This window comes from Protobothrops mucrosquamatus, unplaced genomic scaffold (assembly GCF_001527695.2).
Source record: "Protobothrops mucrosquamatus isolate PMUCROS unplaced genomic scaffold, P.Mucros_1.0 scaffold344, whole genome shotgun sequence".
Lineage (NCBI taxonomy): Eukaryota > Metazoa > Chordata > Lepidosauria > Squamata > Viperidae > Protobothrops > Protobothrops mucrosquamatus.
The window spans coordinates 737,495-755,355 of record NW_015386681.1 but is presented as its reverse complement, the minus strand read 5'-3'; the positions used below and the strand labels follow the sequence as shown (position 1 = coordinate 755,355).

At 46.1% G+C, this 17,861-nt stretch overlaps 1 protein-coding gene across 1 annotated transcript in view; it reads right to left on the bottom strand.

Moving 5' to 3' along the window:
* Positions 1–1,511: 1,511 nt before the first annotated feature.
* Positions 1,512–17,861, bottom strand: part of P4HA3 (prolyl 4-hydroxylase subunit alpha 3) — a 25,102-nt gene continuing 8,752 nt past the window's right edge. Inside the window, exons 6-13 of the mRNA XM_015815484.1 lie at positions 15,919–16,085; positions 13,657–13,824; positions 10,606–10,670; positions 7,142–7,301; positions 5,981–6,043; positions 4,935–5,003; positions 3,458–3,554; positions 1,512–1,582 (exon numbers count right to left, since the gene is read on the bottom strand). Of these exons, the coding sequence (XP_015670970.1) occupies positions 1,512–1,582; positions 3,458–3,554; positions 4,935–5,003; positions 5,981–6,043; positions 7,142–7,301; positions 10,606–10,670; positions 13,657–13,824; positions 15,919–16,085 (860 nt within the window). The remainder of the gene's footprint in view (positions 1,583–3,457; positions 3,555–4,934; positions 5,004–5,980; positions 6,044–7,141; positions 7,302–10,605; positions 10,671–13,656; positions 13,825–15,918; positions 16,086–17,861) is intronic.

The following is a 17,861-nucleotide window of genomic DNA, read 5'->3' as shown; positions in this document are numbered from 1 at the left end:
GAAGCTTCTGGTGGCAAGCTGTTCCACAGGTGAATTGTCCTCACTGTCGGGAAATTTCTCCTTAATTCCAGGTTGCTTACTCTCCTTGCTTAGTTTCCATCGGTTGTCCTGCCTTCGGGTGCTTTGGAAAATAAGTTGAACCCCCACCCCTCTTTATTTTCTTACAGACAACAAGTCATCACATAATATAATATATAATAAGTGTACGGAAAATAAGCCCACCCGTTAATTTTCTTACAGACGCTTCGTTACGCAAACATCATCAGTGCTAGAAGGGAGGGGGGTTTGCGGAGAGGAGGAAGAGGGGGGCTGTGTGGCTGATGGTCTCTGAGCTGGGTAGTTTTCTTGCAGACATTTCATGACCCAACATCATCAGTGGGAGGAGGAGGAGGAGGACTGTGAGGTCCTTGGTGCTCTCTGAGCTTGGTGGTTTCCTTGCAGACATTTCATGACCCAACTAGGGAACCTCATCAGTGCTAGAAGGGAGGAGGAAGAGGAAGGAAGGAAGGAAGGAAGGAAGGAAGGAAGGAAGGAAGGAAGGAAGGAAGGAAGGACTGTGGGGTCCTTGGTGTTCTCTGAGCTTGGTGGTTTTTCTTGCAGACATTTCATGACCCAACTAAGAAACATAATCAGTGCTAGAAGGGGTTTGACAGGAGGAGGAGGAATAACTGTAATAGTTTAACAGAGTTGGAAGGGACCTTGGAGGTCTTCTAGTCCGACCCCCTGCTCAAGCAGGAGACGGAGGAGGAGAAGGAAGACTGTGGCTGGTCCTCGCTGCTCTCTGAACTTGTTAGTTTTTTTGCAGGCGTTTCATGACCCAACTAGGGAACATCATCAGGGCTAGAAGGGAGGAGTGTGAAGTGGAGGAGGACTATGGGGTCCTTGATGCTCTCTGAGCCGGGTTGTTTTCTTGCAGACATTTCATGACCCAACTACCTAACATCATCAGTGCTAGAAGGGAAGGGGTTTTGCACTGATGATGTTCCCTAGCTGGGTCACGAAACGTCTGCAAGAAAACAACCCCGTTCAGAGAGCACCAAGGCGCCCTTCTCTTCATAATTCACTTAAGTGTGGCCAAAAAATAAAAAAAGGCCGTCAAATGAAGCTCAACTCACTTAACAGCTGCTCAGCAATGAAATTTTGGGGATCCGTTGTAAGTCAAGCGCTAGCTCTACCCACTTCCGCCATATGGGGGCACATCCCATAATATCCCCGGCTCTTCTCATCCCTCGTCTTCGGAGAGCGATGGTGACAAGGACACTTCTGTGACCTGGCACCCCCAAGCCTGTGCTTCTCCTCGACAGCCCAAACTTCCCCCCCCCCAACCTGCTAGTCCTCAAGATAAATAAATAAAACTCGGACCCGCCTTGACTCTGCCTGGGTCCCTCATCCATCTCTGCCTCCAGGCCTCTGCCAGATGTTCAGATTTTCTTTGCGCATGCCCAACGCAGCTGCAAGACGCATCCTCGTTGTCGTCACGCCCCCGCAGAGCACCCTGGTGGTGTGTGTCGCTATTCCTCCGGGTTGGTGCTGCACCGCCTGTGGAACTCCTGCCCGTGTTCGTGGAACCACTTGTTGGCCACTGGGGGGGGGGGAGAGGAGGCACACGAAGGATCAGGAGGGCACGGATACGTCGCACCCGTTTGCAAAGCGGCCATTTACACCAGGTGTAACCTACATCGTTATAACTTGGCTTTACTACCACAACGGAGCCCAAAGTTTCCGTCGCTAAGCGAGACGGTTGTTATGTGAGTTTTGCCCCCGTTTTACAACCACGCTTGCTTTTCTAGGCTGCCCTATCTACGTTTCCTGGTAAAATACATGGGAAAATCCCATTGGAGGAAAATCCCACTTAGGGTTAGGGTTAGGTCACCATGAACTCATAAAGCAAAATGGACATCGCCAATAAATTCGGAGTGCTTGGGTATGGCTAGGAGGGCACTGACTTTTCTAGGGACGGGATAGATACAAAGGACCATTTTAAGTACCCTTTTAGGGTAACGAGGAAAATTCCACTTAGGGTTAGGGTTAGGTCACCATGGACTCATAGAGCAAAATAGACACGGCCAACAAATTTGTAGTGCTTGGGTGTGGTTAGGAGGGCACTGACTTTTCTAGGCTGCCCTATCTGCGTTTCCTGGTAAAATACATGGAAAAATCCCATAGGAGGAAAATTCCACTTAGGGTTAGGGTTAGGTCACCATGAACTCGGAGAGGAAAATGGACACCGCCAATAAATTCGGAGTGCTTGGGTATCGTTAGGAGGGCACTGACTTTTCTAGGCTGCCCTATCTATGTTTCCTGGTAAAATACATGGGAAAATCCCATGGGAGGAAAATTCCACTTCCTATACCATCTCAGACAGGAGATTGTCCATATAAATAAATATAAAGACTCCTGAACCCTGAACAGCTCAACTATCTCCTACTCCAATCTCTCTCCACCTTAGCAGTCTGAAGATTTGTGGACTTCATTTCCCAGAATTCCCCAGCCAGCATGAGTTGAAGTCCATCCATTCTGGCTGGGGGATCCTGAGAGCTGAAATCCACCCATGCCCATTGGGGAATTCTGGGAGTTGAAGCCCACTCATTTTGGATGGGGGGGGTGTTTTCTGGCAGCTGAAATCCACAGTGCTGGTTGAGGGGATGCTGGGAATATGCTGGTGCCGATTAAGCTGGAAATTACCCCCCATCCTTTCCAAAAAAGGCATTGAAATTAATCTATCTTAAGAAGTTACAGATGGATCCAGACAAACATAAATGTTTATAGCAGTGTTTACCACAAATATGCTGGTTTCAACTCCCAGAATTCCCCAGCCAGCTAAACAGGCTTCAGTTCCCACAATTCCCCAGCTATGCTGACTAGGGGAATTCTGGGCATTGAAGGACTACTTTGCAGCATAAATAAACAAAAGTCCTCAACTTCCAACCGTTCCTTTAGTGACCAAAATTACAACGGCATTGGAAACAGTGACTTAATGCCCTTTTTTTCACATTTAAGAACCGCTGCGGCCTCCCCAGGGTCACGTGATCGAAATTCAGTCCCTTGGCAACTGTTTCGTATTGATGACGGTCGCAGCGTCCGGGGGTGGTGGTGTCACGTGACTTTGCTTTGTGAGTTTCTCACAAGCCAAGTCAATGGGGAATTCACGGATTCACTTAACCGTCTTACTAACGTAACCACTACAGGGATTCGTTTACTAACCGTGGCAAGAAATGGGGCAAAAACCCGCTTAACCAAGGTCTCGCTTAGCAACAGAAACTTTGGGCTCCATCGTGGCCGTAAGTCCAGGACTGCCTGCAGTGGCAACGCTTGATCGGGTGCCAGCCTCCCCCCGCAAAGTACTAGAGGGCATCTGAGCTTGGAGGGTCCTGCCATCCGCAGCGTTTCCTCCGTAGCTGCAGCAAGACGGGTCTGGGGGGAGGGAGGGGGAAAGGGGGGGGCCCCACTTGCTCACCCCACTTGTCTCCGGCCAGGACTGGGCATCCAGCGTGGAGGGTGTCCTCATCCCCTTGGCCGTTCTTACGCAGGTTCCACCAGAACAGAGCCGCGTTCTTCAAAAGAGACCAGAAGAGAAGAGGGTGTGTGTGGGGGTGTCTACAGGGGAGTGGCCCCCAACCCAGGCTAGGCCACGTGGGGGGGACGGGGAGGGGCGGGTGTTCGAAAATGTCAAGGTGAGAGTCACCTTACAGGGGAGACGGATGGCCTGCACACTGAGCGAGTGAATGAATGAATGAATGAATGAATGAATGAATAAGTGAATAAGTGAATGAGTGAGAGTGAATGAGCAAAGAATGAGTGAATTAATGAGTGAATGAGTGAATGCATGAATGAGTGAATGAATGAGCAAAGAATGAGTGAATGAATTCAGTAGTGAATGTGTGAATGAGTGAGTAAAGGAATGAGTGAATGAATTAGTGAATGCATGAATGAGAGTGAGAGGGAATGAATGAATGAGAGTGAATTAGTGAATGCATGAATGAGAGTGAGTGAATGAATGAGCAAAGATGAATGAATGAATGTGAATGCGTGAATGAGTGAGTAAATTAATGAGAGTGAATGAATTAGTGAATAAGTGAATGAATGAGTGAGTGAGTGAATGAGAGTGAATGAATGAGCAAAGAATGAGTGAATGAATTAATTAATGAGGGACTTGGGGAATGTGTGAATGAGTGAGTGAATGAATTAGTGAACAAGTAAATGAATGAGTGAGTGAATGAATGAACAAAGAATGATTGAATGAATGAATTAGTGAATGCGTGAATGAATGAATGAATGAATGAATGAATGAGTGAAATGAATTAGTGAATGTGAATGAGTGAGTGAGTGAATGAGAGTAAATGAATGAGCAAAGAATGAGTGAATGAATGAATTAGTGAATGAATGAGTGAATGAATGAATATAGTGAATAAGTGAATGAGAGAGTGAATGAATGAGCAAAAAATGAATTATTGAATGTGAATGAGTGAGTGAGAGTGAATGAATGAGCAAAGAATGAGTGAATGAATGAATTAACGAGAGACTTGGGGAATGCGTGAATGAGTGAGTGAGTGAATGAATAAATGAGTGAGTGAATTAGTGAATAGGTAAATGAATGAGTGAGTGAATGAATGAGCAAAGAATGAATTAGTGAATGAATTAGTGAATGAGTGAATGAGTGAGAGTGAATGAGTGAATGAATGAATATAGTGAATGAGTGAATGAGTGAGAGTGAATGAATGAGCAAAGAATGAGTGAATGAATGCACGAATGAGCGAGTAACTGAGGGAATGAATAAAGGCACGAGTGAACGGACGAATGAACGAATGACAGGGCTGCTGTGACCCTGATAGGGACATTTTTGCCAGGAAGCAGATCTGAGGACACAGTCAGGTTTTGACTCCCCAGGAAGAAAAGCATCCAGGAGGGGAATCGCCCACCAGGAAGTGACTCACCTTCACAACCGGCACGCTCAGATTGGCATAAATGAAGGCAGTCGATCCTCCGGCTTCTACCGAACTTAGCTAAGCAAAAAGAGGCAATAGAAAGGATGAATCCTTGAATAACTAGAAGGGACCTTGGAGGACTTCTAGTCCACCCCCCCTGATCAAGCCAGGAGATCCCATACCATTCCAGACAAACGGTTGCCCAATCTTTATTGAAAACCTCCCGTGATGGAGTCCCCACAACTCCTAGCCCTAATTCACAATTCTAGTCTCGGTAGCCCTTGTTGGGGTGGGTGGGTTGTATGGTAATACAATCAACATTAATTAGAGTAGGGGGTTCGTTCATATCAGGGCCCCCCCAAAACCTTTCAAAGTATATGAATAGAACATAACAGAACACAACAGAACAGAACAGAATAGAAATATAGAATAGAATAGAATAGAATAGAATAGAAATATAGAATAGAATAGAATAGAATAGAATAGAATAGAATAGAATAGAATAGAAATATAGAATAGAATAGAATAGAATAGAATAGAATAGAATAGAATAGAATAGAATAGAATAGAATAGAAATGCAGGATAGAAAATAAAAGAATAGAAAAGAATAGAAATACAGAATAGAATAGAATAGAATAGAAATACAAAATAGAATAGAATAGAATGGAACAGAACAGAACAAAATAGAAATACAGAATAGAAAATAATGGAATAGAATAGAATAGAATAGAATAGAATAGAATAGAATAGAATAGAATAGAATAGAATAGAATAGAAATGCAGGATAGAAAATAAAAGAATAGAATAGAAAAGAATAGAAATACAAAATAGAATAGAATAGAACAGAACAGAACAAAATAGAAATACAGAATAGAAAATAATAATAGAATAGAATAAAATAGAATAGAATAGAATAGAATAGAATGATGGTGGGCGTGCCCCTCTGCCTGGAACTCGAACACAGAACCTTCAGCAATCTCTTGCACCCCTAAGTCTGCCATGGATGCCCGAGAAAGAAAGGAAGGAAGGAAGGAAAATAAATTTAAAAACTCACATAGATCATCAATGTAGCTATTCGATTTCCAGATTTCATCCGATACAGGGGGCTTTTTCTGGACTGAGAAGGGGGAAAACATGAGATTTTTTTGGGAGCAGCTTGTTGCAAGATCAGACATTCGTTGGAGTTTACAATGCTTGTATTGTATGGGTCAATTCTTAACATAACTCATTTTTTTCATCCCACCTTTATTATTTTTTTTATAAATAATTAAGGTAACGAACATACACCATATGCCTTCTTCCTTCTATTTTCCCCACAACAACCTTGGGCTGAAAGAGAGCGACTGGGCCTAAGTCACCCAGCCGTTTTCAGGCCTAAGGCGGGACTAGAACTCACCGTCTCCTGGTGATTGGCCCAAAGTCACCCACCTGGCTTTCATGCCTAAGGCAGGAGTAGAACTCAGCACCTCAAGATGATTGGCCCAAAGTCACCCAGTTGGCTTTCATGCCTAAGGCGGGACTAGAATTCCCCACCTCCTGATGATTGGCCCAAAGTCACCAAATCCACATTCATGCCTAAGGCAGGACTAGAACTCAGCACCTCAAGATGATTGGCCCAAAGTCACACAACTGGCTTTCATGTCTAAGTCAGGACTAGAACTCCCCACCTCCTAGTGATTGGCCCAAAGTCACGCAGTCCACTTTCATGGCTAAGGTGGGGCTAGAACTCACCGTCTCCTAGTGATTGGCCCAAAGTCACCCAGCCGACTTTCGTGCCTAAGGCGGAACTGGAACTCACCACCTTCTAGTGATTGGCCCAAAGTCACCCAGGTGGCTTTCATGCCTAAATCGGAACTACAACTCACCACCTCCTAGTGATTGGCGCAGTCATCCAGCTGGCCTTCAGGCCTAAAGTGGGATGAGAAGTCATCCTTTCCTGGTGATTGGGCCACATCTTGGCTAAGGCGGGTCTAGAACTCGCCTTCTCCTGCCGATTGGCTCAAAGTCACCCAGCTGGCTTTCATGCTTAATGCAGAACTAGAACTCAAATCTCCTGGTTCCTAGCCTGGTGCTTTCTGAGATCTTTCCTTTTTTTTTACACCCACTGACTTTCCTTTTTTCTCTTTCCCTTTTGGAAAAATCTTTGGTTACAAATTAAGCCTGGCTATTGTTGCATCTGAAGGTGGAAAGGCTGTTTTGCAAGGGGTTTACTCACCGTCGCGTGGTCGAAGTGGGGCTCGTAGTGGCCTCCCAACCCGTAGTTGACCACCTGGAGGTATTCCGCATAAGGGTGCTGGGTATTCAGGCCCGTTAAGGCCGCAGCCCGCCGACCCAAGGCCCCGATCACAGGATCCACGCTGTCCTTCAGCCAAGCACTGAAAAAGATCCAGCGACAGCCGCAGTCCGACAGGGAGTTAACAAAATTGGGTTCCACCAGAGAGCAATTTAAGGGGACTTGGGACGGCTTTTGCCTCCAGAGGTTGTGGGTGGCCCAACCACGGGAGGTTTTCAAGGAGAGACTGGAATCTGTCCGCGATAGTAGAAGGTCTAGAACAGCGGTTCTCAACCTGTGGGTTGCGACTTCATTTGGGGTCGATCAACCATTTCACGGGGGTCGCCAAGCAAGGCTGTCCGCCATTTTTTTTGTCCGCCATTTTTTCCCCCCTTTTCCGGCGGGTGCCTTACCTCCCTTGGGCTGGGCCAGCTGGTGGTCGGCCTGCTCCGTCTCTGCCGCTTGCCAGATACGCCTCGGCCGGCGCAGGGGGCGGAACCACGCATGCACGGCGCTCCCGGGCAGGGAAAGTCCTCGACTTACGACCGGTTGGGTAGTCCTCGACTTACGACCGGTTTAGTCCTCGACTTACGACCGGTTTAGTCCTCGACTTACGACCGGTTTAGTCCTTGACTTACGACCGGTTGGGGGTCGCGGCATTAAAAAGGTTGAGAACCACTGCTCTAGAAGATCTCCAAAGTCCCTTCCAATTTGCTAGTCCTGTTATTCTGTTATTCTGACTTAATCCATAACTCTAATCAAAGAGGGGAGGAGGAGGAGGAGGAGGAGGAGGAAGGACCGTGGGGTCCTTGGTGCTCTCTGAACTGGATGGTTTCCTTGCAGACGTTTCATGACCCAAGTAGGTAACATCTTCAGTGCTAGAAGGGAGGAGGGTGGGTGGAGAGGAGGAGGAGGAGGAAGAGGCAGGAAGGAAGGAAGGAAGGAAGGAAGGAAGGAAGGAAGGAAGGAAGGAAGGAAGGAAGGAAGGAAGGAAGGAAGGAAGGAAGGAAGGAAGGAAGGAAGGAAGGAAGGACTGTTGGGGTCCTTGGTGCTCTCTGAGCTGGGTGGTTTTCTTGTAGATGTTTCATGACCCAACTAGGTAACAACATCAGAGCTAGAAGGGAAGGGGGTGGGTGGCGAGGAGGAGGAGGAGGAGGAAGAGGAAGAGAAGGAGGAGGAGAAGGAGGAGAATGACTGAGGTCTTTAGTGCTCTCTGAGCTGGGTTGGTTTTTGCAGATGTTTCATGACCCAACTAGGTAACAACATCAGTGCTAGAAGGGAGGGGGTGGGTGGAAGGAGGAGGAGGAGGAGGAGGAGGAGAATGACCGTGGGGTCCTCCGTGCTCTCTGAGCTTGCTTGTTTTCTTGCAGACGTTTCATGACCCAACAAGAGAACATCATCACTGCTAGAAGGGAGGAGGAGAAGGAGGACAGTGGAGTCCTTGGTGCTCTCTGAGCTTGGTGGGTTTCCTTGCAGACGTTTCATGACCCAACTAGAGAACATCATCAGTGCTAGAAGGGAGGGGGGTTTGCGGAGTGGAAGAGGAAGAGAATGGGAGGAGGAGGAAGAGGAGGCGTGGGGGAAGGAGAAAGACAAAAAAAAAGGGAGAAGGAGAAAGAAGAAAGAGAAGGAGGAGAAAGTTACCAGGGTGCAGAAGAAGCAGTTTCCCCCCCCCCAAATAATAATACTAATTATCTGAAAGCATCCACTAACAAACTTCCACCCGACAGCCATTCCCACATATATTGCTAATCGGCATTTAAAAGACTTCAACGGGACCAATCCTAACCGGATCTCTTTTTCCACAGAGCATCCCAGGCGAGGAAAGAGTTAACGGCTCCGTTCTCTCCGTAGCTGGAGAAGCACTTAAGGTTTTGTTTTTTTCCCTCCAACCGGCTGCAAAATTCAGCGGTGAGATCATGCAACTTCGTTTTAAGGGATGCTGTGCAACTATAGCAACTTGATCTGTGTTTTCCCCACTTTTCTTGGCCTTTCCCGAGGCCGTCTGAAGTCACTTCCCTCCAACTCAGACAGACCGTTCTGCGGGAAATGATTAACGGCGTTTATAGAGTCGGCCCTCCGGAGAAAGATTCACAGGGAAGGAAAAACCAGACAGCCGCTTTATAATAATGTAGACGTGGAAGGTCATTCAGAAAGGGTGAACTTTCCCCCGCCGTGAAAGTGCCAGTGCAAAGGCAGGCCAAAGAAAGGGGTGGCTCGGGCAGTTTTGGGGGACAAACCCCGCCCTCCCCTTAGACCGGCTGTCTGCATCTCAGGAAGAAAAAAGCCAGATTTTTGAAACAAGGGCTGGAGAACCTCCAGGAGGAGCCAGCTTGGGCTCCTTCCGAAGACGGCAGAAGAACCGAAAAAGGAGGAGGAGAAAGAAGGGAAGGAAAGAAAGGAGGGAGGGAGTAGACAGTGAGATGGGTGGCGAAGGAAGGAAGGAAGGAAGATAGGAAAGGAGGAAGGGGGAAAAGAAAAGGAAGGAAAGCAAAGGAGAGAGGGAGGGAGGGAGGGAGGAAGGAATAGAAAGAAGAGATGAAAGAAAGGGAGGAAGGAAGAAAGGAAGATAGGAAGGAAGGGGGAAGGAAAGGAGGAAGGGGGAAAGGAAAGGAGGAAGGGGAAAGGAAAAGGAAGGAAAGCAAAGGAGGGAGGGAGGGAGGGAGGAAGGGAGGAATAGAAAGAAGAGATGGAAGGAAGGGAGGGAGGGAGGAAGATAGGAACGGAAGGAAGGAAGGGGAAGGGGAAACGGAAGGAAAGCAAAGGAGGGAGGGAGGAAGGAATAGAGAAGAGATGAAAGAAAGGGAGGAAGGAAGGAAGATAGGAAGGGAGGAAGAAAGGAAGGGGAAAGGGAAAGAGAAGAAAAGCAAAGGAGGGAGGGAGGAATAGAAAGAAGAGATGAAAGAAAGGGAGGAAGGAAGATAAGGAATGAAGGAAGGAAGATAGGAAAGGAGGAAGGGGGAAAGGAAAAGGAAGGAAAGCAAAGGAGGGTGGGAGGGAGAAAGGAATAGAAAGAAGAGATGAAAGGGAGGAAGGGAGGAAGGGAGGGAGGGAGGAAGGAAGGAAGGAAGAGGAAATGGAAGGAAAGCAAAGGTGGGAGGGAGGAAGGAATAGAAAGAAGAGATGAAAGAAAGGGAGGGAGGAAGGAAGGAAGGAAGGAAGGGGAAAGGGAAACGGAAGGAAAGCCAAGGACGGAGGGAAGGAGGAAGGAAGGAAGGAAAAGATGAGAGGAGAGGAGGGGAGAGGAAAGGGAAGAAGGAGAACGAAGGAAGGAAAGAGCAAGAAAGGAAGGAAGGAAGGAGAAAAAGAAGGAAAGGAGAAAGGAAGGGAGGGAGGAAAGAGAAAAAGGAAAGGGGGAAGAAATTACTGGCTGGGGAATTCTGGGAGTTGAAGTCCACCCATCTTACCTCTGACTTATCCGATAGTCTGCTTCTTCCTGTTTCTCCCCGGAAGCCACCACCGATCTCTGCAACTGGAGAAGAAGAGGGATGAGGGAGAGAGGAGAGGAGAGGAAGGAGAGGGGGAAGGGACGGCTCATTTAGTGACCACTCTAAGTTACAACATCGCCGAGAAAAGGGACTTACGACTGTTTTTCACCCTTACAACCGTTGCAGCATCCCCAGGGTCACGTCATCATCAAAGATGCTTAGCAACTGGCATGTACTTAGACAGTTTTAGTGTCCCAGGAGTCACGTGATCCCCTTTTGCGACCTCTTGGTAAGCCAAGTCAACGGGGGAAGCCGGATTCACTTAACAACCGTGTGACTCACTCAATAACGGCAGCAATTCACTTAACAACCGCCGCAAGAAAGGTCACAAAATGGGGGAAAACTCACTTAACGACTTGTCTTGCTTAGCGACAGAAATTTTGGGTCTCAGTTGGGGTCATATAAGTCGAGCACTACACGACCTGGTTAACAGAACTTACATGATTTGTTTCTTTCTGGTTTGTTTATTCGTTCATTCATTCGTTCATTCATTCACTTATTCACTTATTTACTTACTATTTTATTTTATTTTATTTTATTTTATTTTATTTTATTTTATTTTATTTTATTTTATTTTATTATTTTATTTTATTATTTTATTTTATTATTTTATTTTATTATTTTTTATTTTATTTTATTTTATTATTTTATTGTATATTTTATTTTATTATTTTATTTTATTTTATTTTATTATTTTATTTTATTTTATTTTATTTTATTTTATTTTATTATTTTATTTATTTATTTTATTTTATTTTATTTTATTTTATTATTTTATTTTATTTTATTTTATTTTATTTTATTATTTTATTTTATTTTATTTTATTTTATTTTATTTTATTTTATTTTATTATTTTATTATTTTATTTTATTATTTTATTTTATTATTTTATTTTATTTTATTTTATTCCTTTCTGATTTTTCGTTCCTTCTCCCAATCTTTTCAAAGGAATCTTTTCATTTCTCCAATGCTTTAATAATACCATTTATATTTAAATGGTTTGAACGTAAACCACTTCAAGCTTTGCAGTGATGGGAAGAGGTATTAGCAACACTGCTAACATCGGAATATTTTGCATTGATAACAGATGGAAATGTAGCCACCTTTTACCTTTTGCTTTTAGAGTTAGAGGATGCTGGGAAGAGGGGGGGCGCGAAGGAGAGTTCAGCTAGAAATATAACAACACTGAACTTAGCGTGAGAACCAAGGTTATTGAAATAAGAGATGATAAGAATTGGCCGGGCTGGAGAGCTGGAGGGGAAGCCTGCATTTCAAGCTAATTGGGAGAATGTGATTTATAACTGTTAATTGGAGGAGGGAATTGTGCTTTGATACTATGTGCTCATTGAGTATTTATAATAATAATAATAAAGTTGGAAGGGACCTTGGAGGTCATCTAGTCCAACCCCCTGCTCAGGCAGGAAACCCTATACCATTTCGGACAAATGTCTGTCCAGTCTCTTCTTAAAGACTTCCAGTGTTGGAGCATTCACCGCTTCTGGAGGCAGGTAGTTCCACTGGTTAATTGTTCTAACTGTCAGGAAGTTTCTCCTTAGTTCCAGGTTGCTTCTCTCTTTGGTTAGTTTCCATCCGTTGCTTCTTGTCCTGCCTTCAGGCGCTTTGGAGAATAGATTGACTCCCTCTTCTTTGGGGCAGCCCCTGAGATACTGGAACACTGCTATCAAGTCACCCCTATTTCTTCTCTTCATTAAACTAGACATACCCAATTCCAGCAGCCGTTCCTTATATGCTTTAGCCTCCAGTCCCCTGATCATCTTTGTTGCTCTTCTCTGCACTCTTTCTAGCTAACTCTGCTCAGGGGAGGGGAATTCAGTTTTTGGCTTCGATTATATAAGCGCCGATATTATGCTACTCAAATAAAAGATTCTTTAAGGTAAACAATGCCTTGAAGTTCTTTGAAGAGTTTCATCTGTCAGAACCATGACAGGTGTTACACTAAGAAAATGCACAAAAGGGCAGGGGGGAAGAGAAACTATGCAAAACACGGGAGAAATAGGCCTCAAAAATCCTATATATATATCTCTTAGAATCAACCCTTGGGGAGAAAATACCTTCTCATGTTCAATCAGCCTTAAACAGCTATGGAAAAAATGAACAAGGAGAATTTCGCCCATTCATAAAAAAGGAGAAACTGACCGGGTCCAGAACTAAGATTCACTTACAGGGAGTCCTCGAATTACGACCTCAAATGAGCCCAAAAGGCCTGTGGCTATACAAGACAGTTGCTAAGCGAGTTTTGTTCCACTTTGTGACCTTTTTTGCAGTGTTATTAAATAAATCGCTGCGGTTGTTAAGTTAGTAACACGGTCGTTAAGGCTTCCCTCGCTGACTTTGCTTGTCAGAACGACACAAAAAGCGATCCCACGACGCCGGGACATCGCAACCGTCATAAGTACGAGCATCTGAATCGATCGTGTCATTCTAGGGATTCTGCGATGGTCCTAAATGTGAAAAACGGTCATAAATCACGTTTTTGAGTGCCGTGGTAAGTCTGAACGGTCGCTAAATGAACGACAGGTAGTCCTCGACTTACAGTGGTCCCCTTAGTGACCGTTCCAAGTTACAACGGCACTGAAAAAAGGACCATTTTTCACACTTACGACCTTTGCAGCCTCCCGGTGATCATGTGATCAAAATCCAAATGCTTGGAAACTGACATGTACTTAAGACGGTTGCAATGTCCCCAGATCATGTGATCCTCTTTCGCAACCTTCTCACCAGCCAAGTCAATGGGGGAAGCCAGGTTCATTTAACAACCGTGTTGTTCACTTAACAACTGGAGCGATTCGCTGAACCGCCATTATAAAATGGGGCAAAACTGACTCCACAAATGTCTCACTTAGCGACCTAAATTTTGGGCTCCGTGGTGTGCCGTAACTCCAGGTCTACCTGCACCTTGACAGCAGGAGAAATGCTAAAGAAGAGCAGCCCGCCGAGGCACCACGTACCCCCGGAACCGCCAGGGCCTTGATCTTCTCCGCCTCTGACGGGCTGACGAAGTCGTGGTACAGGGTCAGCTCAGGCTGCGGGTGCAAAACTTCCTTTTTCAGAGGCTGCAGGATCAGCCAAGGGCTCCGATTGGCCTCGTAGGAGCAAGAGAGTCGATCGTGGGCTGGCTGAAAGGAGAGCGGGACAAGGGGGCCGTTTTGCAAAGCAACATATATATATATATATATATATAATTTATCGGTTGATTTAAATGTGTTCGCCGGCTTCAATAATAATAATAATAATAATAATAATAATAATAATAATAATAATAATAATAATAATGTATTAATATATGTCTAATGCAGTGTTAATATATGTATTAATATATGTCTAATGCAGTGTTTCTCCATCTTGGCAACATGAGGACAGGTGGACTTCAACTTCGACCTGCCTTTAATAACCCTAACCCTCTGGGGACGCCTCTGAATTATTTTATCTAGACCAGGGGTAAGCAACCTTGGCCCCTTCATGACTTGGGGACTTCAACTCCCAGAATTCCTCAGCCAGCATGGGGGAACTATGGCCCCTTCATGACTCATAGACTTCAACTCCCAGAATTCCCGAGCTAGCATGGGGGGAACTATGGCCCCTTCATGACTCGTAGACTTCAATTCCCAGAATTCCTCAGCCAGCATGGGGGAACTATGGCCCCTTCATGACTCATGGACTTCAACTCCCACAATTCCTCAGCCAGCATGGGGGAACTATGGCCCCCTCATGACTGGTGGACTTCAACTCCCAGAATTCCTGAGCCAGCATGGGGGAACTATGGCCCCTTCATGACTCGGGGACTTCAACTCCCAGAATTCCTCAGCCAGCATGGGGGAAACTTTGGCCCCTTCATGACTCGCGGACTTCAACTCCCAGAATTCCTGAGCCGGCATGGCTCAGCATGGAAACCTCTCCCTTTCCCCTCAGCATGGCTGGCTCAGGAATTCTGGGAGTTGAAGTCCACGAGACATAAAAGAGCCAAGGTTGCCTACCCCTGATCTAGACTGTCGGCGAGCCCTATTGGAGGGTGTCTTAGAGTTACACCACCAACTTGGTTTGGGGAAAAGGAGGTTTGATCTCTGCCTTCTTCTGCTAAAAGTCCCTTCCCAGCTTCTGGGAGACTCTGTTTCGAGGTTACTGTTCCTTGGCAAGTCAACTGGGAGAATCACGAGGACTAGAAAACATGTTAGAAATGAATTGGGACCTGGCAGAAGCGAATGGTAAGGAAATCAGAGTGGGGAAGGTGTTGGAGCTGGAAGGCCCATGCTTAAGTCTTTAAAGGTCAGGGTTGCCTTATTGGTGAGAGAGAAAGAGAAGAGAGAGAGAAAGAGAAGAGAAGAGAAGAGAAGAGAAGAGAAGAGAGAGGGAGGGAGGGATGGAAGGAAAGGAGGGAGGGAGGAGAAAGGAAGGAAGGAAGAAAGAAAGAAAGAAGAAAGAAAGAAAGAAAAAGAAAGAAAGAAAAGAGGGAGGGATGGAAGGAAGAGAAGGAGGGAAGGAGAAGGAAGGAAGGAAGGAAGGAAGAGAGAGCGAAAGAAAAGAGAAGAGGGAAGGAGGGAGGAGAGAGATAGTAGGAAGGGAAGGAGGGAGGAGAAAGAAAGGAAGGAAGGAAGAGAGAGAGAAAGAAAGAAAAAGAAAAGGGAGGGAGGGAGGAGAGGGAAGGAAGGGAAGGAGGGAGGGAGGGAGGAGAAAGGAAGGAAGGAAGAAAGAGAGAAAAAGAAAAGAGGGAGGGAGGGAGGAGAGAGATGGTGGGAAGGGAAGGAGAGGAGGAAGGAAGGAAGGAAGAGAGAAAGAGAAAGAAAAAGAAAAGGGAGGGAGGGATGGATGGAGGAAGGAGAGGGATGGAAGGAAGGGAAGGAGGAAGGGAGGAGAAAGGAAGGAAGAAAGAGAGAAAGAAAAAGAAAAGAGAAGAAGGAGGGAGGGAGGGAGGGAGAGAGAGAGAGAGAGAGAGAGAATTAGTTAGGTGAACTCTCTGCCAAGCAAGATTTGGATGAGACCTTCCCTTTATAGGCTTGTGTTTGTAAGGATAAAGTGGAAGCAGAGTTGCATGGAACATGGGAATTTCCTTGGAAAAAGCAGATTACGTATACACCTGCAGAGACACACATATAAAAAAAAATGCAATAATTAGGTCTCCCCCCCGTCAGAGGTGCCTACACCACATCATTCTTGGTCCTCCTCTAAATGCCACATGCTCCTTCCTCAGAAAAAGGCCTCCACCGCTCGCCCACCTGAGACCCCAGCCTCTGGCAGAGCTTCTCGTAGGCCTCTCGCGTCTCCAGGTGGGTCACGTTGGGTCTCTGCAACGTTGGGACCCTTTCTTCGCCCTCCTCCCGGCTCTTCCTCAGAAGCTTCTCGTACTTCAAGACATTCCTCGCCATCCGTTCATTGCCTGGATCTGGGGGGAGAGAAGAATCTGTCGCAACCGTTAGGTGAAACAGCATCGTCGTTAAACGAATCACATGGTCGTTCAGATAGTCACACAGTTGTTAAGCGAACTCAGCTTTCCCAATCGACACTTGCAACTGGTCGCAAATGCGAGCGCCTGAATTGCAATCATGGGAGTGGCGCGACCGTCGTCAGTTTAAGGACAGCCGTTTGTCCAAAATGGTGTAGGGTTACCTGCCTGAGCAGGGGGTTGGACTTGATGACCTCCAAGGTCCCTTCCAACTTTTTTAATAATGATGAACGCCCCAATTGTCGCTAGTCCTCAAATTAAGTGAATCCGGCTTCCCAATGGACTTTGCTTGTCCGAAGATCGCAAAAAGGGGATCACACGACCCCGGGTGTGTTGCAACCGTCATAAATACGAGTCAGTTGCCGAGGGTCTGAATTTTGACCACGTGACCGCGGCGGAGGCTGCAACTGTCATAAGTCCGTATCAGTTTCCAAGCATTCGGGTTTTGAGCACATGCTGCAAAGTGTGAAAAAACGGTAACCACTTTTTTTCAACGCCGTTGTGACTTTGAACGGCCACTAAACAAACAGCCGAAAGTCGAGGACTGTCTGTTCAGTAATCAGGAGTTTAATTTCTTAGCCCAGTGGTTCTCAACCTGTGGGTCGGGACCCCATTTGGGGTCGATCGACCATTTCACGGGGGTCGCCAAGCAAGGCTGTCCGCCATTTTTTTTGTCCGCCATTTTTTTTGTCCACCATTTTTTTTCCCTTTTCCGGCGGGTGCCTTACCTCCCTTGGGCTGGGCCAGCTGGTGGTCGGCCTGCTCCGTCTCTGCCGCTTGCCAGCTACGCCTCGGCCGGCGCAGGGGGTGGAACCACGCATGTGCGGTGCTCCCGGGCAGGGAAAGTCCTCGACTTACGACCGGTTGGGTAGTCCTCGACTTACGACCGGTTTAGTCCTCGACTTACGACCGGTTTAGTCCTCAACTTACGACCGGTTTAGTCCTCGACTTACGACCGGTTGGGGTCGCGGCATTAAAAAGGTTGAGAACCACTGTCTTAGCCAAACAAATCGGCGTTCAGTCAATGGGGTTCTTTTTTCTTGAGAAAAATGCCAAAAAGTCAAGATGGCGGAGGCAACCGTGGGTCCGAATTTGCACCAATAAAAAGGCGGGCACCCGTGTGGCTGCCATCTTGACTTTTTTGACCTCTGGGCCCTACTGAAAACTGCAATGGATAATAATGGACAATTGCATCCATTTTCTCCCCCCTTTGGGTCCTTAATCCCTCACAGGACCAGATCAGGTTTTTTGCAGAAGTTGGTTTGAAAAAGCCTGCTGGATGGACGGCTGTGTGTGTTTCTTATCCTTTTTCTCGAAAAAAAAGATGAATTTGCCAGCTGGCTAGAAAAATTGTTTTTGCTGTTCTTGGTCCTCGAACTGCTGTTTGACTCAGCGTCTGAAATTTCGGAGAGGGCGAAATCTCCCTTGCCAGTTTGAAAAAAAAAAAATTAAGGAACCTTTTAAATGCCTCTTTCCAAGCTGTTTTTGACGGCAGATTAGTCTTACTAGCCAGACAATTCTAAGTTAACTAATTGGAGATGATTTAATTCTACATTAATCACGACTGGGCTATGGTTAGGAAGCAGCACCGCTTCCCCATGATCCAATTTAGAATAAAACTGTGTGCTTCAATAGATTCTTCTCCAGAAGCGGTGAATGCTCCAACACTGGAAGTTTTTAAAGAAGAGACTGGACAGCCATTTGTTTGAAATGGTG